The 25,516-nt window shown below is 33.6% G+C and overlaps 1 protein-coding gene across 4 annotated transcripts in view; it reads left to right on the top strand.

Annotated features, from left to right (window-relative positions):
• The window catches only part of LOC106623627 (CUGBP Elav-like family member 2), a 152,621-nt gene that overhangs the window by 32,224 nt on the left and 94,881 nt on the right, over nt 1–25,516 (top strand). For all 4 annotated transcript variants that reach the window (XM_070106207.1, XM_036366783.2, XM_036366784.2 and 1 more), the window contains exons 3-5: nt 10,675–11,021; nt 14,702–14,784; nt 24,079–24,127. In XM_070106207.1, coding sequence (XP_069962308.1) covers nt 10,675–11,021; nt 14,702–14,784; nt 24,079–24,127 — 479 coding nt within the window. The remainder of the gene's footprint in view (nt 1–10,674; nt 11,022–14,701; nt 14,785–24,078; nt 24,128–25,516) is intronic.

The following is a 25,516-nucleotide window of genomic DNA, read 5'->3' on the forward strand; positions in this document are numbered from 1 at the left end:
TTTGTTTCTTATATGACATCCTTTAACCCTTGTTTAAACAAAACGAACCACGATTTATTAGAGTTTCTAAGCATTTGTATGATATGTGCCTTCATATATCGTAGGTTAGCTTGCGCGTAGATTTAACCTTCCAACTAATGGTCTTTCTGCATATACCCGAACTAGCTCCTCAGTTTTTTAAAAAAGCTATCTGAAATTTTACACACGTGCTTTTCTCTCTAAGAAATTGCTCATTTATCGGAAACGCCGATATCGAAAACTATAGCACGTATACGCCATACATACTGAACGTGCGGAATCAAGTGCTTGTATGGAAAACTTTTTTTATTTTACAATATATCTTCATGAAATTTGACATGGGTTATCGTACTAAATAACGGTATAAAAACCGATGAAACTGCTTTAGTCGGACCACTATCGCATATAGCTGTAATGTAAACTAAGCAATCAAAAGCAAGATAAAGATTTTGTATACCCATTTTATGCTATAAAATATCCACCTGAGAAAAGTAATATAGCATCAGCAGTTAACGTTTGTTAACGCTTTCGTGTTTAATATATTTTAAAAATGTTTGCATTCGGAAACTAGTTAACTTATAGTCCTACCTCTTCTAGCACTTTTTCGCCATTTTAAAAATATATACACTTAATCAACTAAGGGTTAAGAAAAATAAATTTTAAAAAAGGACAGCTGCCTTTTAAATTGAAATCGATTTTAGTTGAAAATAGTACAATTACAATTGCAGGGCTTATGATTAATTAATAGGTGGAAATGTAATTGTGGGCAAAAAGCTAGAAGTAGTGCATAAAGTAGGGCAAACTATTTTACAATCATTGCCACAGATACAGACAATATAAGCCGTATTTGAGTGCATGTGCTTTTTACGATACGATTTCGCAAATATACAACTTTTGTCTAGCTTTTTAGCTTTGTTAAAGGTCTTCATCTTGCAAAAAAACGTTATTGGGAAGGTAAAAGCAAAATCAATAAGATAATAATAAAAAAGTTTTCCTTACAAGAACGTAATTTTTATCGTTCAGTTTGTATGGCAGCTATATGCTATAGTCCGATCTGAATAATTTCCTAAGAGATTACACTATTATCTTAAGCAATAATCCATGCCAAATTTCGTAAAGATATCTAACTAAATAAAAAGTTTTCCACACAAGCACTTGATTCTGAACGTTCAGTTTGTATGGCAGCTACATGCTATAGTGATTCGATATTAGCAATTCCGACAAATGACGTATATGATAGACAAACAGACACGCATGGCTAGATCTACCGAGCTTTTCAAACTGATCATTTATAAATAGATTTTATTGGTTTTCCGACGTTTCCTTCTAGCTGTTGTAAACTTCCTGACAGACTTAATATATCCTGTTCAGGGTATAGGTACAATTTATTACCGAAGGTAAAAAAACATTGTTCATTTTAAATTGTACTCTATTCAGTTACAATTTATTGTTCAAACACTTTGAAGAAAGCTAATTAAATTTGAATATGTTTAAAGTTTGCTGTATAATTAGATCTGGCTTTGTGATGATTTTACATGCTTTCACAGACGTTGTTCGAACCAAAAGACGTAATAAGACAACGTTTCACTAACTCAACTAGCACACCACACTACAACCGCACTTCTGCCTTACCAATAACAGCGACTGACACCTGCTGTTGTCAGCGCTTGTGGAATTAATAATTAATAAATGAAAATTTGACAATTTAATTTGATTTCGTATCTCATCATCATTTTTCATACTTTAACATGCAGTCAGCGGCGCCAACTGTCAGGTGACGATTGTGGTGGAGCTATGCTGCCCTGCAGGCAGCTTAGTTATCGCTTTAGTGGCACGTTTGCGCTTACGCCATGATAAACTCATTTAATTGCCACAATTTACCCACCGACTGGGTTGAATGGAAGCGGCGCTCTGGGAAGCGTCTGCAAATACACAAGCGAGACTAATACATTGTGCAACGCACACTAGAACACGCTACGTGTCTGCCGAAATATAATAGTATAATTTCGGTTAAAATGCAAATTTACAAAAATAACATTTGTATGCGTGCATTGAAGCGACTGGGGCCAAGGAATATGATTTTCGCGATAACCAGCGCGGGCAAAGAGTCATATTGATTTAAGCTGCGACTTTGGGTAGATGTTAGTGTGTGTTAGGTAGTTGTTTGTGTGCGTATATTATTGGTATTCGTGCAAGAATTGCTACGAGTATTTGTATGAGAAAAGGTATAAGAATTGGCATAAGTATTGGTATAATTGGCAACGCTACTTGTATATGTGGGCATTTGCATAATTCTGCCATAAAAAATTTCTTTTACTGTGAAAATTTATTGTCGAAAATTTAAATGCTCAATCGAAGCTCACACATACAGACTTACGAAAACCAAAATGCTATGTGAACCGCAACTACACAGTTACTTGCGCGCTAATAGCGTGGCTGCTTTTTGGGCCAGCTGCACAGTTAGCTTTTAGAACGTAAGTGTTGCTTCTACGGATTTTTCCATTTCTTTGCAAGATCTTTGGCGCTTTAGTTGTAGCTGCCGCGCGCTTAAAAGGAAAGCATATATGTGTGCCGCACCGCCACCCACCTGTCAGTTTGCCGCTAGGCAATAAACGTGCTGGAAATTGCATTGGCATTACAAGTGTGCGCTCCAAGCTTCCTCATCCGCTTCCTGTTGTACGCCTGAACGCGCCGTTAACGCAGCGCACGCCGACCGGTTGTTGCGTATCAAACTCTAAATCAGCATCACACAGCGCCCACAGCAGAGTCAACTCCACAAGCGGCACGCGTTCGAAAGATGCCAATGCCGGTATTGCCAACGCGCGCGCGCCCTCTTTCCTCGCTTGCTGGGATATTAATAATTCAGGATATTCAAATGCGAACGCTGCAGTGGCAATGAAGATGTCAGCAGCCGCCACAACGCAGACATGAGGCGCATAGCTGCGACAAGACAAAACAAAGGCGAAACGAACAGGCAAATAGCTGTGTGGTAAGCTGGATGAGCTGCTCACTCCCTGTCATTGCATACATACAGGCGCACATACATATCAGTTGCTTAATGAGAAAATCGCCTGTGGTGGCACAGGCGGCTTTGTTGCCATGCCCCCCGCACTCCGTCACATGCTGGCGCGGCATGTGATTATCTTCGTTTAGTGTGTGGAGTGGTTATGGCAAATATTTCACGCGAATACGAAATCCCCGAAGGCTGTAGCAAGGCACATGACGGTTTTTTTTGTTGTAATTTAATAGCGATAATTTAAATATACTCGTTTTTTAGTGAATTATTTCGATATAAAAAGATTTATTCCAAAGTGGCGCGGTTGCGTAGTGAGTTGCCAAAGCTTTTTGCCTATTCGGCAATATCTTTCGTGCGGTACTAATACATAAATAATGAGGGAGGAAATCAAAATCCTAAATAAAAAAATGGTTAAGCCTATTAGGGTTGCTATTAGCTGTGACAGGTAAGGCAAGGAAGAGCTAAAGTATAAGAAGAAATAAGTTCCAAAGTGAGTGAACGTCAAACGCCCTTACGACCTGCTTGATTTATGAGATGACACAACGCTGATTTTGCTGAATGAAATTTATTTGTTCAAACAAAAATTATTTGACAGTGAATAGCAATTCCGCTGAGCAATATTGCAATATCTCACTTAATTTTCGAGATTAAATCTCGTAAAAGATCAAGAATATACGTACAATTAGACAAGCTTTCCATTTGGCTTAGTAGTTAACCATGTCATACAGTTCATAGCATATTTAATTTCTTATACAAGTAACGTGATAATTATTTTCCTAGTGGACTCGATGTCAACTTATTTTTTGGATAAATATAACGTATCGATATTATGTAAACAATCCTTAACCACACAAGATCTTACGGTTAATATCGAGTTAACGGGTCTAAAAGGTATAACAGGATCGAAACGGCACTGTCCGCTCTGATCTGTTCTTATCAAAAAAACCTACATGCAAAAACCTACATACAGAAAAGCTATGCACAGGAACTCAATTCTGAGATAAAATAGTATAAGCTATCTCTTACATCTACAATTGTTTTTATGCCAGTTTGTTTGATTTATACCAGTTGTGTGTTCGACACGCTCTATTCAAATGTTTGATGAACCAAAGAAAGTTTATGCTAATATTGAACTGTCTTTGTCGTGGTTTAAAGGCTGTTCTTAAATGCGATTCTAAAATTTTAAATTTTAAAGAACTTCCCATATGCACTGTTATGGCTTCTTATACCAAAAATGTCGCGTTGGTTGAAAGCGCGTAGACTACTTGATATTGTTTGTCAGAGTATGTAACGAATAGAGTACCTTTCTCTAAAAGTTAAATTAAAGAGATTAGTCTAATATTTGTTTTTTTTTTGCGTCTACGCGTGCCACGCATAAATTAAGATATTTGGTTTTTTTTAGAATGGTCTTAATCTAAAAATTCCATTATCTTCTGCCTGACCTTGAATGACTTTCATACTACACGGATTTCAACTCAAAAATATCTTAATATTACACAGCAACCCATAAACCAACTCCAAGCTAAATTCTAAGCAAATATGCCATAAATAAATATAGAAAAGCATTGTGTGTGCGCCTGCTTCCTCCCAAAGTTTACAGATGAGTCAAAAAACGGCAGTTGGTGGTGAGATGCGGCATGCAATTGTCTTTTGAAATTTGTAAGGCGTCCTCTCTTACTTTCCACCATCTCTCCCGTAAGTGATATAGTGCGCTCTACATCTTCCTTACACCTCGCGTCCAAAGTTAGCAAGACAGCGGCGCGTTTAATTTATTACAGCAGTTTGTTACGGTGTTTCTGTCACAACAGTCTACATAAAAATGACCTATCATAAATTTAATATTCTTGCTTTATTACTTAATGGCAGCAAAACATTTTATTTACACCACACTTTGCCTCACCTTCCACGCGGATCAGGGGTCTGTGCACGGTTGTTCTCGTTATTTTTAGTCTACTATTTTATTTAATATCTAGTACCGCTCACACCGCGTGCGCGGCTATAAATCTGCGAGTATCTGGTATATGTAAAATATAGCTTTGTCTTTATGCTGCGCTTTCTTATTTTTTTCTTCTTTTCATATTTTCATCTACTTCCATTTTTAATCCATCATAGTTCTACGACACTGGGCTAAATCATTTCTCACTTATATAATTTTGCGACGACGGCGAGAGCGCTTAAGCGACCGAACGAATAACCCATCGACCCACATAGCGCCCGCTCTACGCCTTAACACTGTGAATGCGAGTAAAATATGTCTTAATATGTAGGACTGTCTGGCCATTTACATATCTACTATGCATACTTATTAGTCATTCTATCATTCGTGTTGATTTCAATGTGTCACTTCATCTAATTGTCTCACCAACACTCACACAGCGCGAGATAGCGAAATTGTCTGCGCCCAGTGTGAAGGGAAAGCCAATTAGACACTGAAAGGAAACTAAATAATAGGCGCACAACAACAAGCGCAATTGCAATAGCCTTGACTTCAGTGTGTAACGTTGTTGTTGTAAAATGAAGAGAAATTATTTTATGTCCCGCTGCAAGGTGCCGGGTGTTAAGTGCCGTTCGAAGGCAACTTTATGATTATAAATATTGTCGTCAGCATTGTGTCGATCGAACAGCCACGACCAACCGCTTGTAGCCGCTACCATCGCCAAGACATTTATAATTAATGATATTAATAGCACGTAATTATCATTACTGCGGCTTTTGAAACCGCCTTCCGGAATGATTAGTGGGTGGTGTGAAGTCTTTATTCTGCGTTTGGTTTATTTTTGAGGAGATGTGCTGCTCTATTATTCATAAGTTGATCGATTTTGTTGCGGTTTTGTGTTTGCATGTGTTTTAAATATAAGAATTTGAAAGCTTTTTTTGATTAAAATAATGACAGTTATTTGATTTTGATTACTTAAGAAAGCAAGTATTTAAAGTATGAGTTCAAAAGCAATTTACTTATTGCCCGTACGAATTTAACATTACTAAGTGGTTTTTTATGTTTATTTGATTACGCTTATCAGTAATCCAATATCTGATAACCAAACCGAGTACTTCGATAATAACAATACATAAAAATATAAAAAAATATGTTAAAATAATTTAATATTAATTGTAATTAGGTTAATCGTATTATTAAAATAGCCATGATTCATCAAATAGTGCCAAAATAGACCGTGTGATTTTAGCGCATTTGTGAAGTTCAAGTGGAGTATTGATGCAATGGCAAACCTGCGAGCTAATTCCAGTCGACTTAAAAATTAAGTTCAGAAATTTGGTACGAATATTACTAAGATATCCTCCACAAATTGTAGAAAAAGCTCTGCCAAGACTTAAGCACTTATTATCATATATACGTATATCAGGTTTACTTTTATCAACTAAATATGATTCTGCCTTATGATTTCAAGAATTTTAAATCTAAATGTTCCATGTTCTTCTGTTGCTCTCTTGATTTGTTTCACAGAAATAATTTTAACCCAGTCAACGTTGGTTATTTTCACAAATTTTAAATGTTTTTTTATCTTTCGTTGGAAGTTTCTCTAAAATATCTCATGCTCCATTTCATCCCATATTAGAGCAAACATAATAAGAGAGGTATAACTGTCATTTTTGACCTTTTAGTACAATGCTTTTATATATTATTTATGGCATATCTGTTTAGTAAAATTCTAAGCGTTGGGTTATTGGTATACTTTGCAACACTGAGTGCACAAGCGATCAGAGTTCAAACAAAGTAGAGAGCAAAACGAACAAAGTAGTGGTGAATGCTACCAGCGCAGTTTTCCAAGATCTCTGTGACACTTACTGGCTCCACCAAACGTGTGCCTCACTCAATTTTCATCTCAAGGAGCTATATGGTTTATCAATTTTTCTATTATATCGATAATTCTCATACTAGATCATCCAATAAATCAGTTATAAAAAAATCTTGTGTATAAAAAAACATTTTCTTTCTGTCTACAACTTCAAGACTAAGACTGCGACGAGGAAGTCATGAACGGCTAATAATTACTGAGACTTTCAAATAATGTGTCCTTTTCAATTCACTTTAACAAAAACAGTTTTTGGAAAACAGAATATTAAACAATTCAAGAATAAAAAAATGAACCACTAAAAGAAAACCAAAAAGATTTGAATATGCTGAAACTTTAAGAGATAATCTGAAGTTTATTCAGCAAATATATAAGTCTAATAAAAAAAAGTACAAAATATAACTATTGACCTATTTTAAAGATACATATGTATAAACAATTTTTCTATAATGAGAAATTCGTTCTCAAATTCATAAAAATAGAATTTTACCAAACTTTGTTATCCTAAGCTTTGCCTCCTTAATTTTGTTTCTTGTTTTCCACTGAAGCAAAGGTGTTTTATGTATTTCGCAACAAATATCCTCCCCACGCCAAATTTCTTCATTCGATTGTAACCCTCTCCATTTTTATTGCGATATTATTTCGCGTCGAAAACAATTTTCACGACACTTTTGTTTGGTGTATTATGAATAAAGTCTAACACGCATTTTACATGGATATTCAATTTAACCATATAAATATTTTACTACTTTTGAATTTTATTTATTTCACATTGCGGCTGCTTTCGAATATATAATATATGCAAGGGGGTAACATATAAGATGCTTTGGGGTGTAAAGAAATGGTGACAAATTGAGGTGTCTGCCCAAAATAAACACGAAATAAAATTTTAGGCATTTTATGTCCTAATTTATTTCCATTATGTGCTCTACATACTTTTTAATGGTGGACAAATGGTGCATACATATAAAAATTACGTTGTGAATGAAAACCACATTTTTTTTTTGGCAAAATCGACTCAAATGCCACCTTCATGTATCATTCATTTGCATGTGTGCTCACCTTGATTTTCCCACAGCTCATATCATCGTTCACTCGGCAATGACAATGGGTCACTTCGGTATTGTTTCTGAAAGACCTTTTTGAAGTCGCCGTTTAGAACTTACGCAACTCGAACAATTTATTCATGATGCCGAAGCAGAAATTTTATTAATATATTATGAAATGCATAAGAAAACATGGGTAATGGCTCATATTGAATTGAAAAATTCGTAGAATGCTATATATTAACCTCAATATTAGCGTCATATCATTGAACTATTTTAATCTCGACACTAGTATTCAGTGAAAGTTGGTTCGTTAATAAAATAGTATAACAAAGTCCACATATATGATAGAGTCTAGCAAGTTTCGAATTTTTTTTATCTCCTACGCCTAAAAACCCGTCATCATATTAAGACCTTTTTTGACGTCATAAAATAGAAGCACTATATCATTACCTAATTGTAAGGTTGATGATCTTTTCTTCTATGAATTTCTGACACCGCGTTCAGATAATGCTTTCCCCGACCGACATCTTCGGTGTAAAAACCACCATAATGGTGGTTAATTGGTTAATCTTCAAAACTATGCTGGCTAACAGTACAGTTATTTTACATAGTTCCTCTCTCTCTCTCTCTCTCTCTCTCTCTTTCTTCAACCAATAATTTTCCTTCTATCACCGCTAAACCATTTTTTGTTTCATATATCTCGATTGCGACAGCTAAGTATCTTTTTACATATAGTATTGAGATGTGTCTATCCCAAATATAAGGATTACAATAATGTTTGGATTAATCCCAACCAGCTTATTACTTTAACTTTTCCATTATTATTATGATATTATGGCAAGCAGATGTATGTTAATTTGAACGAAACATTTCGTACCCGGTTTCTTTCCCTCAGCGCTTTTATGCTAAAAGAATAAATAATAAATCGATTGTTTGAAAATATTTCAGATATTATTCCACATACACAATTTTAAAGTCAACCTTAATAAAAAGTAGTATTTTTTATAAAACATATAGTCAAAAATATGAACCGGTTCTCTGTTCTGAAGTCGTAAAACGGTTTATACAAGAAATATTAGTGAACACTGCAAAGTCTTTTTCAGCCGATTCCTTTTAGTGACTATATCCACTACAGAAAAATTTTCTTCACCTACTGACATCTTTTTTCGGAGGTTCTCCTGGAGATCGGCTACGGGATCAGGGAGTTCAAAGGTTTTCATAATGAATTACCGATTATTAAAGGGCATTAAATTCTATAAATTTCGTTAGGCTTATGGTCGCTAATTGCGATATTTTTTTAGTTATGAACTGACATAAAAAGGCGAATGACTAATTTCGAACATAATTGGCACCTTCTTTAGGTCTTTGGGTGTGGGTTCACGATTATAGCAATACCATTTGAATTTTATCACTAAAAATTAAAATTAAAATAAACAAATCTGTGGGGGACATATTTTATTATGTGTATCGATATTTCTCATATTTCAAAAATTAGTCACTTTCATCTACATAGTATTTTACATAATCGATTTCACTAAAAAATTTAAATTTTCAACCAATTTACTGTTATAAAGTAAAGGAATTCTCTATTATATAATTTAATGATCTCGCGTACACATACCTACACACACATATTAACAAATAAATTTGTTTTATCTCCCAAAAGTTGGAAACGGCGAAATTTTCCAAAGCGAAAAAAAATCTACTTCACCACATATTCGTTGTGCCCCAGTTTTGACTCCCGAACCACAACCACAACCCACCTCGAGTTTTATATTATTTTATTACACAAGTATTTATTTCTATTTTATTTGTTGCACAACATTTCCAATCATTTGGCACGAGCACAACAACAATCGCAACAACGGTAACAACAACAAGCCCAACATCAAAACCAATCGCTAAACTTTTTAACAAACTTTTATTAGATAGACCTGCAGTTACAGTATATTTGTGCTGCGGCAATTGTTATTCCAACTTCATTTGCTAATGACAATAAAAAACAAATACAGTGGCAATTACAGCCACATATATACATACATAGGTGTGTGGCATGTAGTGACAGCACTGCACAGGCAATAACATGGCAATAAGTCGGTGACACTGGCGAAATCGCATTCAATACAAAAGCACTCGCAATGGCAACAAACAAATAACAAATAAAGAAACGAACAGCAGCTACTGCTACAACAACAGCAACGATAATACATTACTATAAAATGTAGCTACTAATTGTTATTACCGAACTAATCTAATCTAAAAGTTGTAAACAGTTTTACTTTGCGGGATTAGTTGCCGGGCATTTACAATTGGCTAACGGAGTGGAGGATGTGCGGCCAGGAAATCTCACTAACGTATGAATGAGCATTTTACGCTATATGTGATACTAGTGGTGAGTGTGGTGCCGAAGTGCGTCAAACAACTTAATAGACTTGTTAGTTCTAAAAGTCTATACCTCGAAGCAGCGAACTTTTGCAAGAAATTTCTCCAGACCAAATAATTTGTTATAGCAATGATCAGTCCCTCAGATTTCTGTTTTCTTCCAACAGGTGGCAGAGAAGGGTGCCACTTTAGTAAATAGTTGATATAATCGAAATGTAAATCCTAAAGAAACTAGATGTGGACCTGTCCGGTTTAAATTTGATCTTGAGTGTATAAATCTTTTAATAAAAAAATAAATTTATTACTATTTTGTTCTACTTTTAATTCTTGAAACATTACTGACATTACATATACTAACTAACCCTGTTTGCATGCACTTTTGTCCTCTCTTCAATAGTTCACAGCCCGAAAATGAAGACATTAACAACACCCAAGCAAGCAGTAATGAACCAAATGGTGCCACTGAAGCTTACACCGAGTCTATGATGACCGATGATTGCTCAAATTTAATAGCCCTTTCGAACAATAACTGTACAAATGGCAATGCCGTGGATAATACAAATGGTGATACCATCGTAGAAAATGAATTTAACAAAGATCAACCGGATCCGGATAATATTAAAATGTTTGTCGGTCAAATTCCCAAGTCGTGGGAGGAGGCGCGATTGCGTAATATGTTCGAACAATATGGACGCGTACACACTTTGAATGTGCTGCGTGACAAGGTGACGTCAGTGAGCAGAGGTGAGTTATGCTATGAATGTCCAGAATATAATATTTTACATAAAGAAATTAAAGTGATGTGAGTATACTTCTAAGAAATAAGTAATACAATTTGTACCAAAATACATGCATATATATTTTTTTTAAATTTAATGTATAATGAATGACCATCTCTAGTAAGACTATCAATTCTGAATTGTATAATGGCTATCTTATAAGCAGATCCTTCAGATTTATTAAAAATATTTTTTTTTATTTAGGTGGTTCCTATTACTCATATTATATTATATTTCGAATAGGGTATATAAAGATATAAATGATCACCGAGACGAGCTGAGTCGATAAAGCTATATCCGTTTGTCTGTATATACACGAACTAGTACCTCAGTTTTTGAAATATCGATATGGAATTTTTCATACGTCCTTTTGACTAAATATTTTCTGACTCTTCCTTTGGCAGGATCTAAATTGAGTACCATTCCAATACTAGTAACACACAAAAATAGAAAAGTAAACAGCAACTTACGTAGTCATACTGAATAATACATTTTGATAGCATGTTATTATCATTACTACGACTATTTATGATTTAAACTTGATAGAAAAAGCTCACAAAAAAAAAAACCACCAACTTTTGATCCCAGCACTGTCTATAGACAAACTCAAATCCTGTGAGTTACCACTCTTATTGATATATATATATACATATGCGAGCGACACATTGAAATTTGTACGCCAACAAGTTAGGACAAGTACAAGCAAAGTTACCTCCGCCAAAAAAAAAGCCAAAAAATATGTTATGACGATTCCACCATATCGTCAGAGGTGCAGTATATACGCTCTTCCTTCTATTTATATCTATGTATGCAGAAAATCCGTATGAAAGAATTTAATCAAACTTAATAAAACGCAAAAACAAAAACGTTAATATAACGGTTGTATTGAAGCTAGTTTCCATACAAGAGCTTGATTTTGATAGTTCAGTTTATATGGCAGCTATATAATATAGCGGTCCAATATAAAAAACGTCTCCAAAAGTTATAGGGTTGCCTTGAACAATATTTCATGCCACATTTAGTGGAAATACCTCATCAAATAAAAAAGTTTTCATACAAGAACTTTATTTTGATACTTGCTTAAGATAATGCAAAATTTCATTTCAATATCTCAAAACGTGAGGAACTAGTTTGCGCATATACAGGCAGAAAGACGGACAAACGGACATGGTTAAATCAACTCAGCTAGTCACATATATGTATATATATATTTTTTTTTAGGGTATACAACGTTTTCTTTTGGGTGTTACAAACTTCCTGCTTATCAGAATTTTGAAAATTATCTCGTAGGACATCTCGTAGGACAAAATGTTATTTTTGCCCAAAACCAAAAAATAGTAGTTAAATTAATGGTGCAGTTTATAATCAGGTGCTTTGACTATGCGGCAACTGCTTATATCTAAATATTTAGCCTACTTTTAGGCTGGCGACTGCATAGTAAAAACGAAGTTATCAGCCAATATAACTATATATATATGTGTCTGCCCTTCCAAAGAAATGTAGACAAACCTTCTACGTGCGCCTAAATAAATTATTGACATGAGTCTCTAGCATATTTGATTGTATATACATATGTACATATATGGTACATACTTATGTACACAACCCTGTGTTTGGTAGTATATGTGCAAGTGTTGCGTGTTTCAATATATTTTATATATGTAAGTGGTATCACTGTGCTTCTGGAATCACTGGCGCCGTAGTACCAGCTGTGTCTCGAAAAGAAAGCGCTTGCATTACTTCAAATGTGGAAAACTTAAAAATATTTTACGGCTGAGCCGGCCACTAAATTTTTACTGCTCGTCATTATAGTCAATTGTCCGGACCTGAATAATGTAAAGGTGCTATTACCGTTGCCTGACTACCGCAGTAACACACAATTTGCGGTAATGATAAGCAGTATTAGTTATGCACATGTGGCAATAATCCTGACAAATGCGTTCCAACTACTATATATATTTAATTGAAGTGTCTTAAAGGGGTACGCACAGTAATGTTGAATAAGAAAACTCATATTAAGGATCTAAGTAACTTTTCGTTATGCAACTACTCAAAAATTGGTCGCTAATAAGTGTACATACATATATGCAAGATGTTGTTGGCTTGTGAAGAAATTTCGAAAGGCTTAAAGTTCAGACATCTATTACTCTTATCTTTTTATTGAAACAGGGATCGATATAAATTTATCTTCAGACACCCTTTTAGTTTAATTTATACTTAATCCTTCTTTACAACATTTTTTAACTCTATCAAAATCCATGTAATTTGCAAAAAATTTCAAAAATGTATCTAACAGTTCGTGCCTCTGTCTAAGGAATTTCTTTGGGTAAGAAAAACTTAATTTTGTACTATTTATTCATACAGCTTCAGATTTGATTTTTTTTTGATACAACTGGCACCTAACAATCTCATCTGCTTCTGAATAAGAAGGCATATTTCCCACTTTTAGTATGCTTCCCCCCGGTAAGATATACAGCTCAGTCTGAGTACAAAATATAGTCGCAAATGTCAATAAGTGAAAGTATACATACAATGTTATGTGTCTAAATTATATTGTATTGAGTAGAGACTGTAAGCCATTAGTGAAGTCTAAGCTTGCTTGGATGTTAACTTGTAGTTTATGGCATTTTTAGTTACATACCAGCAACTATCAACAAGCAAGTAGGCTGAGCCTTCTCTAGAACCTTTAGATGATTCTGGCTTAAAAAAGGCTGTTTCGAACATCTTGAATAGAACGAAGCCACCTTCAACACGGACATTCTGCCTGAACAACTTCTGATCTGTTCATTGTTGCATTGCGTCTACACTGTAGATCATTGAAAGAAGCTAAGGAAGGTTTTAACGCTTTGGCTTTCAGTGCTTTATTCAGCCTAAGACAATCATGGCTGTGCACCTCATTCAGCTGTCATTCGCTTAGCTGAATAAGAGCTGAATACTTGAAGAAAAGATTTTTTTAAATTAAATTTGGTTTTGATTCATAGCTTAGTTCCTATTCCCGCAAATCTTATCAGATCAGCCCTAAAAAATTTAAATTAAGTGTGTCATTGTAATCTGGTAACTTTATTTTCACAACATAAAAATATATCGTATTTAATTTAATATCAATTATATAATATCCTTGTATGCGTATATTTTATAAACTTGAAATTGTTAAGCATATAAATAAGTATTTAAACCAAGTATATATATAATTATTATAAGATATGAATCAATTAATGCAATAAGCCACATTAAATTCTAGTGCATGTAATCCTTGTTCGGATGCGATTCAATGTAGTGTCAAGTCCACGTATGAGTAATTCTTAGCTTTTAACCACAGTAATGTAAATGTTGTTTAGTTTTAATTGTTCAAGTTTGTTGCATGCCGTGCTGCATATCATACTTAATATATAATTATATTTAAAGTATAAACATCCAATGTCTGCTAGCATAACAGTAAATTTAAGCATAGCATTATGAAGAATTGCATGTGACGCTTGCATAAATAATATTTATTAATGACGGCAATTTGTTAAATTATTGAATTATTGAAATTGACTAATTGCATTTTACCAAGTAGAGAGTATCCATTGTCTTGAACTGTCCACGTTTGTTTTCTGATCTATGTATTTTCGTTCTTCTTTTCCGCTTTTTTCTGTGTTGCAGGGTGCTGTTTTGTTACGTATTATACACGCAAGGCTGCTTTGAAGGCACAAGATGCCTTACATAACATAAAAACACTCGAAGGGGTAAGTACCTAGTACATATATATAGATGCCATTATCATTACTGTATAGTATTGTTTACCCGCCGCCCCCCCCCTTTGCTGTTATGTTCATTTCAATTTTTGTCTTGTGTGTGATGTGCTCAGTTAACGATGAGTTCGATTTTTTTCTACAAAATGAAATTTCAGAATGCTTTTGATTACTGAGATCCCGTTAGATTGCACAAGTGTTAATGTAAGAGAAAACGTAAATGTAATTGTCTTTTTGTGTTGCTTTCAACTGAACGAAAATTAGCTCCGAATAGAGTTTATAAGCGAAAGCACAGTGGTTCGATTAGCTAATCAGTGTGCACAAAAAATTGTTTTTACAAAAAATAACAATTATATTTGTATGTACTTGTATGTATAATCAATGCCACGTAATTTAAAAATCAAGAATTAGATTAAGTTTTGCGGATCCATATTATTGAATTAAATTAATTAGCGCTGTTTATTAAAAGTTTCCACAATGTCAAAATATATTTAAAGTAATCTGTAGTGTATTTCAAATAGTTTTGTCTCTGCATGATTCACATTTGCTTGTAGTAATTAAAAAATTGTCTGTATAAAAATTTTGCATATAATTATAATTAATCATCACATTTATTGTATGACTATTTTTTGCCTTCATTACGTTTCAAAAAATTGTATGTATAGAGCAGTATAAACTTGATTGAAATCTACCGAGCGGGTTTAAAGCTACAGTGGTCACCAGTTTACACAAACGTTTCGAACGCATGCGAGAACCCATTTCTAATTATCGAATAACTCGAAAAGTATTTTGTCGGATATAATATTTCTAAGGTATCAAACTTTAAGAAATTGTTTTTTTTTTTTTATCTGACTACCCCTTAAGAGAGTCGCAAAGGAACGCTAAAAATCTCCTAAAAATATGCAGCTACGATGTTGAGATCACAATTGCTCCATTTTGTTTGCTGTTAATATCGGAGATTTTGGCACTTCTTACTTGGCAGTCCATTTCAATGGCATTCGATATACTCTCGAAAATATTTAAGCTGGTATCCCATTTTTATGTCACACGTTGGTATAAAAGAAAGCTCGTTTGGAATAAAGCTGGATATTCGCTGTTTTACTCTCTACTGAAATTATATTAAAATCAAAAACACAGAGTTGCTTTCAACTATGGTAGAGTTTATTTTTTAAATTTTTAAGGTAGTAATGTAGAAAAATCCTTTTAATTTAAAGTTTTGCCAGATAAATACCCAGTTTTTATGAGCTTCTTTAATCTCCATTATCTGAACGATCGGAATCAAATTTTAATGTGGAAAAATTTTTTATTTGCCGAGATATATTCACGAAACTTGGCATGGATTATTGACCGAGGCAAAACAATAATCTTCGAAAAAATTGCACAGATCGATGACTATAGCATATAGCTGCCATACAAACTGACCGATCAAAATTAAGTTCTTATATGGAAAACTTTCTTATTTGCTATATTATATTATAGCTTCGGTGCAGCTGAAGTTAAAGTTTTTTCTTGTTTAATTTTCACTTTGCTTAAACATACCATTTCGAGTCTTTAAAGATTTGTTAAGCTACGTTTTGCGACATGGTGTATTAAGTAAGCACCCAGAAACTGTTTTTGAGTACCAGTCTAACTTATAGTACTCTAAATAAAATATATTATATATAGCATACTTTTAGGCAACTGCAAACTGCTGTATTTCAATATAGCTAAGCGTAAGGATCTAATAGAGAACCTTAAATATGTGTGAGATTTTGGTTAATACGATAATATACCATGTGAGGCACTGGTTCATATGAGTAATCCAATTGTTACAAGGATTTAGTACTGATCCTAATAAATTTGTTGATTTATGGTTATATAACTGTAAATAACATAAAGTAAATGTGAAAAAAATCAATTTCGATCTATTTTATTTTTGCTCGTACACAATGTTAACTAATATATGTGTCAAAGACCGAAAAGTTAAAAATTTATATTGAATTTTATTCTATTAAGCTATTTTGTTTTTGCCAGCAAATATGTTCTAATAGAGTTGTCTCAAATAAGCAATGTATTCCATCTACTGTTGAATGTTTAAATAAAAATAAAAATATAAATAATAGAATAGATTTAATTAATTAATAAAATTTAACGAATATGATATCAGAACGTTTCCATTTAAAACTTTGCAATCGTTTTTAAAAAGTAGAAAAATACAAAATTTTTGAAAATTTTCACATCATTTAATTCCAAATATTTTACAAGTTACATCAAATAGCTCATCAAATTTGAGTTACTGTAGCACTGCAAAGAATGTGTGTAATTTTATATACTCGTATTTATGTATGTTTGATACCATTTTTAATTAATTAATTTTACTGCTGTGATATATTTGTGAATACGATTTCAGTGGTATTCGAAACAAAATACTAGTTAGCTTACTGAAATTTCTATCTCGTTGTGGCATTCAATGCAAAGCTGAGTTTATATATAATATGTACATATGTATATACAAACATATATGGTATGTATTTGCAACAATTTCAAAAGAATCACTTGAATTCTTTTTCACTAAATGCGTGGGAGAACGAAGTAGGTAGCAAAGGTTAACATTTGCAATAGGAAATAAAGAGAATTTAAGATCTACGAGCTGTATTGATATCTTAAGGCGATACGAGTATTTGTAATACAGTTAATGCATGGCTTAGGGAAGTATACTAAGTATTGTTCTTAGAGAGATGTGGACAAAAGGGTATGAATTTTTTGTATACAATCTATAAACATGTATAGCAGACTCTAGTGCAATAAGGGTAAAAAAAACTCTATAACCACACCCAAAAAATTAAGAAATCAAAAGAAAAATATTTTATTCAGATCACAGAAAGTTTTGTATTCAATAAGATTTTTTTTAGAAATAATAATATTTTTTATTGCTTTAAATTCGTGTTTAGTAAACGCTTAAACACGAGTTTACCTTAAGTAAAACAGAAAATTAAGCTCTCAGTTGATAAAAAATCTTTCTTACCAGAACAATAAAAAATATGTGTGATTAAGAGAAAGGTAAAGATCTGCAACACATACCCTAAGAAAAAAGGCGCTAGAAAAAGTACTTCTTTCATATTTCGAATATTTCCCATTTAATAAACAACACATAACTTGAAACCTGAGTTAAGTAAATTAAACGTCTCGAGTTCCAAAAAAGTTTGAGGTTATATTTTTGAAAGTTTTCTAAGAAAACTATTTTGGTATAGAAAATTAAAAACATGTTTAATAATAGGATATAAATTCTAAAACTCGAGTTTTGAAAATATTCATATATATTTTTGTTTTTTATAGGATACTTAATAATTTTTATAATAATAATAATAATTCTGAAATTGTATTTTCATATACAATTTTTTTTCTTAAAGAATATGTAACATTTTTTTAATAAGATAATTTTAAAACCCGATTTTAAGAAAATGTTTCGATCAGACTTCCACATAAATTTCTTTTTTTATAGAAAACTTTGAATTTTTAAAATAATATCAAAGGGGTTTTAACTTAATTCTTTTAAACTCGAATTTTTTCAAATTTTGAAACTTGAGTTTAGAAAATCAATTAGTCCATTGTTTTAAAAAAGTTCATTCAAAATATTTTTGCTATGAAAAATTTGGATATTTATTTAATAATATCAAAATGTTAATTCTAAAATTCGAGCTTAAAAAATGATTAGTTCCCCGTTTTGAAAATGTTCATATAAAAATGTTTTTCTTTTTTATAAACATTTAGCCGATTTGATAGTACTTGGCCGGATAATAATCCGAATCCGTTCCGGTTACTTAGAACCGACTGTCGTGAGAATTGCTTTTAAACTCGTCAAACCGATTGCTTCTGAGGTTTGATCATTGTTAAGTAGGATAACTCTACATGTAGATTAGAAAACAAGCGGAATTTATATGAAATTAGTGGGTGAAGAGCCTACGTATAGGACCGAATCAGGATGTCCAGAATTTGTTTAAAGTCTCGTTTTCATGATTGAAAGTTATAAAAAATATATTAACAAGCCATTATAACTTCCCCATAACTCCTTTAACCGGCATATTAAATAGCCATAAAATTAAAAATTAAATCCATTTTATGTTGGATTATTAATTGTTGGCTTAAACAGTACATTAGCAGTTAAGCAGTTTCGAAAATATTTTGGTAATTAAATTAAATGTTTTTTCAAATCGATTTTTCTTCTCTACGTTGCACAATGAACACGACACGTGCATTTGATGGTTCTATTGTTTAAAGTTTGCACATATGTGTATATGTATGTGTGTGTGTCGGTGCGTCAGTCAGCTTAACATACAATTCACATTTGACTGTCATTTCAGCTGTCATGCAAAAACAAAACTCCACTTTATTTGACAAACACAGTGTGACTTTTGCTGAGCGTAAATACTCCAATGCAATTAGCTGTCAAAACAGCATTTAAATGCAAAGTAAACAACCTGTGAAAAATCCTTTCAAATACTACAAGTGTGCATACACCCACTCACACACCAACACACACATATGTGCAACTACATTTACATAGGCAGACAGACAAAGAGTCAGCTGCAGAGATTTACTCCAGCTACAGCACAGGTGGAGCGCTACGAAATTCATTTACATTTAACACATACAGCCACAGGCCATATGTATGTGTGTGAACACACGCCGAAGCGAACACAAAAATAGTAAATACATTTGCGCAAATGAATTAAGCATATAACTGCCCAGTAGCAAAAAAGTAGGCAGTCAAACAAAGCGTTAGTTGGGGTGTCGAGATTTTGTGTCTAATGCAGAACTGGTGAAAAACTTTTGAAAGGTGGGATAGCTAAGGTCCAATTTTATGCCAACAGATTCATTTTGGTAATTATAATCAAAATAAGTTAGAATTTTTTACCGTGCCGTATACCACACGGCATTTATATCATATGTTTTGCTTTGAACGCATGTGAAAGAGAACGTCGTATTCGCGAATCATCAAAATATCGAAAAAGAGGTGGACATGAACTCGTCATACGTCGGGTGTCGCGTCTGCTTACTTCGGATTAGCCGTAAGGTCATTTTATATGGATTCACTTGTACACGCTAGTCTAAAGAACGGTGGAAACGATGAATTGCGCCCGGAGAACATGCTTTGAAGAAGAGGTAACTTGTTCTATGGGACCGGTTTCTGAGGTTCAATAGGTGTGACCTAAGTAGTAGGCCTGGTATTCATTAGAAAAAATTATTCTTCCATTATGATATCGCGCCAACTCTAACTTCCGCCGTCGCTGCGGCGAATTGGTCGAAATAGGTTACAAATTGCTTTGCCATCCATATTCTCCCGATTTGGTCCAATGTAACCTCTTTTTATTTCCGAACATGAAAAATTCGCTCAAATGGGGCTGAAATTATTGTTCATATGAGTTCGTTACCGCCACTATGGAAGCTTACTTTACAGATCTATTGACAGATGAGTTCAAAGTTTGCGAATCGTGGAGTCAAGTGTATCTAAAATGAGTTTTGCCATTATTTAAAATTTTTTTTCTTTTTTTGTCTAAATAATTATTGAACCCACGAAGAACTAGAACCAGTAACGTCTCTAAACTAGCTATTTTTACAATAATTTCTAAACAGCACGATATCCTACCGGGTATGTAGGCTTTCGATAAGTGCAAGGTTATTTAGTTTGAAATCAGATGCACGGAAATAGTGAAAGCTGCACGACAAGTATACGCCAGTCAGTTGCTTTAATGAACATTTTAGTTATTCCTCTTACAAACATACTTTTATATATATGTATTTGTATAAAGAGTGCGGCTGATCCCTGCAAAAGCGAAGATACAGCAATTCTACGCGGCAGAAACGTCATACAGCTAGAGGAGGAATTGATTTTTCCGTTGACGTGCGAGAAAGTGTCAAGCTTTTAATGCATGTTTGTCATTTCGATTATTTCAGGTAAATTAAGTAGCTCCAAGTACATGCAACCACGTACATACATGAATGTATGTATGTGTGTGTGTTTGCTTGCATTTAAATAATAGTACACACACACAGCCGAGCATGCGTAGCCATTTGTTGGGGTTTAATTTTACTCCGTAGTTAACGAGTGAAACGGCAGATGGTTACTCACGTCCAACACACACACATAGCGGCTATGTGAGCGCAAGGACAGGTATACACACACACACACACATACACTCTCACACTAGTGTTTAAGTGCATTTGAGTGCTGGGGAACGGACCTTTCAGTGCATAAAAAGGGATTGGAAATGACGCCACTTGGTCAGGGCTTGTGACGTAAATGTGGGCGCTACCCGAGTATTATGCGAAGCTGACCATTGGTTTGCGCAATTACACGTGGCATTGCACGCACTCAATTTGACACACGCACACACAGCCATACATGCATACATATTGGCGTACACATACATGAAAGCAAATGCCAGCGCTTTTAGCAACATGCACACATACATCCATATATATATGGTAAAGTGAAGCCTCTGCTTGTATGAGCGTGTGGTACAACGTGTCGTATACGCAATGTTTTGTTTTTTTTACAGGAAATGGCAGCGGCTAAAGTCTATTCCACACCATATACTTCGATTTTCCATTAACAATTTGAATATGTAAATCTGTTTACAAAAACATTAGAGCAACGCAGGCACTCTACTTACTTAACACATACTATGGTATATATGTATGTATGTCCGCGTTTATATGCATGTGTGCCTAGGTGTGTTTATAGCGGTGTGGCATACGTTCTAAGTTTGTATGCGGTTATTTGCATACAAGTGTCGTACACTTACAATAGGATTATGCTCAGTAATTGAATCAACTAATTGCCTAGTCATTAAGCAAACACATAACCGAGCTTTGAGTACATCTGATCAACGGTTGTTTATATACTCACAAATCACCGCATATGCGTGCATTAGTGTGTGTATGTGTATGTATTATTGGCAAACGTGGTGGCATGTGATATGTTTACTTAACAACATAACCTAAAACATATAAATATCTAGACTAAACATTTTTAATTCACTTTAAATATTCATAAAATTAATTGCGCTAAATAATATGGCAATAAAACTAAAGTAAATAAATTTTAATGCCGTGAAATTGATATCAGAAAATATCAAAATTAATTCTCAATTTAATTTTCATTACTTTGCAGCGTCAAAATATGAAATTTTTTAATAATCGATTGCTTTTTCGTTTAGCTCTAACACATTTCACTCATCAAAAATGGCACTCAGTCCAAAATATTCCCTTCAGCTGTCTTCAAAAACTGTTTCATAACCAAGATTTCATTACTTGCTAAGCATGCTTGCCTACATTTGCTTCGTAGTCATCATTTACTGTCATCTAGCGCACACATTTTCCTTTTAATTGCCTGTGATTGTGCACGTTTATGGTGAGAGTTGCAACTGAAATCGTACGAAACGCTTTGTATTGTAAAGTAATCAGCCATTTGTTACTTCAAATAGAGCAACACCAATAGATAAAAGCAGTCCTTACGAAACAAAAGTAGTAGTGCATACACACTTTCATACATGCCGACTCCTTTAGTGTGCTGTACGAGGCATAGCCTCAAACGAATGCATATGTTGCCACACATGTACTATTCGATACACTATAGACTAGAGATGGGCGGCTTTTTCTACCAGCGATTAGTGGAAGAAAATTGTTGCGCGCGACTCCGTATGGGACATTGGCGTTCATTTGTTAGGAAATAACCAGAAAGAATTACAAAATATTTTTATTCATACAAAAATTGAAAGATACTAGACCCGAAAGATAGTTTTTCGTAATCAAAAAATTACTCATAATTTCACTTGAAATATTTACTATCTACTGAGACATTTTTATAGCAATGTTCGATAAATGTCCTATAACGAGCACATATATTTTATGGAAGAGACCAAAAGAATTTGCAATATATATGGGATCAAAATACCGAGAAAAATACTAAAGTTTTAATATACGGTATTACGTTACCTTAAACGGGCTTTATATAATAGATTCCGAAGTCATCAAAATGCTTATGAAAAAATTCGTCTTTTGAAATTTTAATATCCAATCGGCTATTGGCATTGAATATTTTCAGAAAATCTAAGCTTTTCTCCACAAGAAAATATCGATATGTATCACCATTTTCGATAACTTTCGATAACACATCTCTTTCGACTTCGCATGTTTGTAGAAAAATTCGAAATTAACATTGACAGTTAATATTTATAAAAAATCTACGATAGTTTTTGCTTGCCGTTATCGATTTACAATAGACACTTTCGATAATATTCGATAGCACCAATCTTTTGACTTTGAACATTTGTAGAAAAACTCGAATTTTTTATTACGAATATTCATTACTCACTATCGATACATACCCTCACTTTCGATAACATATCCCCTTTGACGTTGAATAAATATAGAAAAAATAATAATATACCTTTATTTATTAATTTTTAATATTATAAACAAAATCTTATTTTCCCTTTTTTTACCAAACCTTTTTCTGCATTATCGATATATACCGCTTATCATTAGATATCACACACTTCGAACAGGTTCTGACCACTGCAGACAGCCATTTTCCAGAGACAGGTATTGAATAGCATATCATTTTTGATCTTCAATATTGGTAACAATATAAACAATATTTTTGAATAAACGATTCAAAACAGGAATATTTTTACTTATTAAGTTTTATTATTACACTTCATTTAACCTAATTTTCTTAAATAAATATTTTATTCCAAAAATATATATTTGTCATTATCGATAAGCGCCACCAGTCAATCGATAACATATCGCACACCACTATAGCAAACAGTTTCTGACTAATACATACAGCTATTTTCATCAAGAGTCCACAAACATGCAGCGCTGTTAGACAGTGCATCGCTTGGTAAGTAGAAAAAGTAGTGGATGAAAAAGTAATCAAAAGCCTTTCAAAATGCCGAACTGATCGACTACTTTGGCCAATTGTGCTCTTCACGTTGTACACCTTTTATGAGAATGCGCAAAGAAATGGAGGGGGAAGCTGGCTTAGAGCATACAATTGGCGTTGTTATTGAGTTTCTGTTTGTATTCGGAGCGTTCGTCCGGCAGTCAATGGTTGCATGAATGTGGAAAATGAAAGAATGGTGTTGTTACTGTTATATCATTGCTCTGTTTTGTTGCTGTTGTTATTTTTTTTTCTTCATGCCAATCTATGCTAAACCTTTGTAAAGTTTGCATTTACATTTGCGTATTGATTAAATCATTTTCTATTGCATTTTTTTCCTTTCGTTTTTTGTTTTGCAGATGCATCATCCTATTCAAATGAAGCCGGCTGATAGCGAAAATAGAAATGGTAAGTTGTATATGATATTTATTGTTTTATTTTCCAAAACGATCAAAGTATTAAATACTGAGCTATGTCTGGCATCAATTTCAATTGGTTTTCTCTATAAACAGTCTTTAATGGGAATTATTTATTAAAAATCTAAAAAAAAATTAAGATGTGGGAAACTTATGAACTATTTTTTATCGTATGATTGTTCTCTGTAAAACTTTGACCTAAGGTCTCTTATACGCATTATTAAAGAATCGACATGATGAAATTTATCCAAAATTTCTTTCTGACTACTGTTGCTAATTTTTAATAATAATTCTCGAAATTGATTCAAATGCTTCTTAAATATAAAATAAGTTCATTAAATTATAATTTTATTCAAGAAAATGGCAGTAGTGTTGCTGATTAATATCATCATGCTTAAAAAAACTTGTCGGTTAAACTCATTTTCTAAAATATGTTATCAAAGAAAAAAAGTAGCAAAATGAGGTTTGTGGTTTTTCATCTATCATCAAATAATCGATAGTTGTTCTGTATTCATTCCAACCATCTCTCTCCCTTTTACCTTTCCTCTGAACAGACTTAAACGCTAGGGTAAAGAAAGCAGCTGCAACACTTTATGCGTGTGAAAGGATATTGAGGTCCAAATAGAGATTAACGCCTCGTGTAGCTCATTGACTCTACACAGTATTTGTAAGGCCGATTATGACATACGGTATATTGGTATGGAAAGCAGCTAGTGTATGCTATCGCTAGGAATGAGTTGCATTCTAAGTAACTTCGTAAGTTCCCGTTATTACCCATAACCACAGCTTATAGAATTAAACTAAAATTAGTTACCAATATTGCCCTCCCTTCCAGAGAAGAGTGAGAAAGGGGTGAGGTGGACAGGAATACAGGCATAAGCATTTATACGGATGGATCCAAACTAGCTAACCGAGTGGGATGTGCTGTGTTTTGAACAAAATTAGGTACCAAAATCACTTTCCATCTACCAGATCAGATATGTCTTTCAAGCGGGGATCACAGCGATGAAAGAAAGCTTTCTTGTTCTGAGAAAAAATGTGCTCAAATCAAGAAATATATTTATATATACCAATAGCCAAGCGGCTTTGAAATCTCTATTGTCTCTAAGAGTTTCATTAAAGATAGTGAAAGAATGCCTTGATCGCTGGATCTAACATCCTATTTCACAATAAATCTGCAATGGGTTCCAGGACATAGTGATTAGAATTAGAACTTTTACGACTCTTTATTGCTATTGCAGCTGTTGTACGTTCCAAACGTTACTTAACGCACATTTTAAACTGTGCTCAGAAGAATGCGTATCTTGACTGTCGACGAAATAATTACCCGATCCAATGTTAAACCTTCGGGTAGTGTGTGCATCGAGGGTTCAGAAAGCAT

Source organism: Bactrocera oleae, chromosome 3 (assembly GCF_042242935.1).
Source record: "Bactrocera oleae isolate idBacOlea1 chromosome 3, idBacOlea1, whole genome shotgun sequence".
Classification (NCBI taxonomy): Eukaryota; Metazoa; Arthropoda; class Insecta; order Diptera; family Tephritidae; genus Bactrocera; species Bactrocera oleae.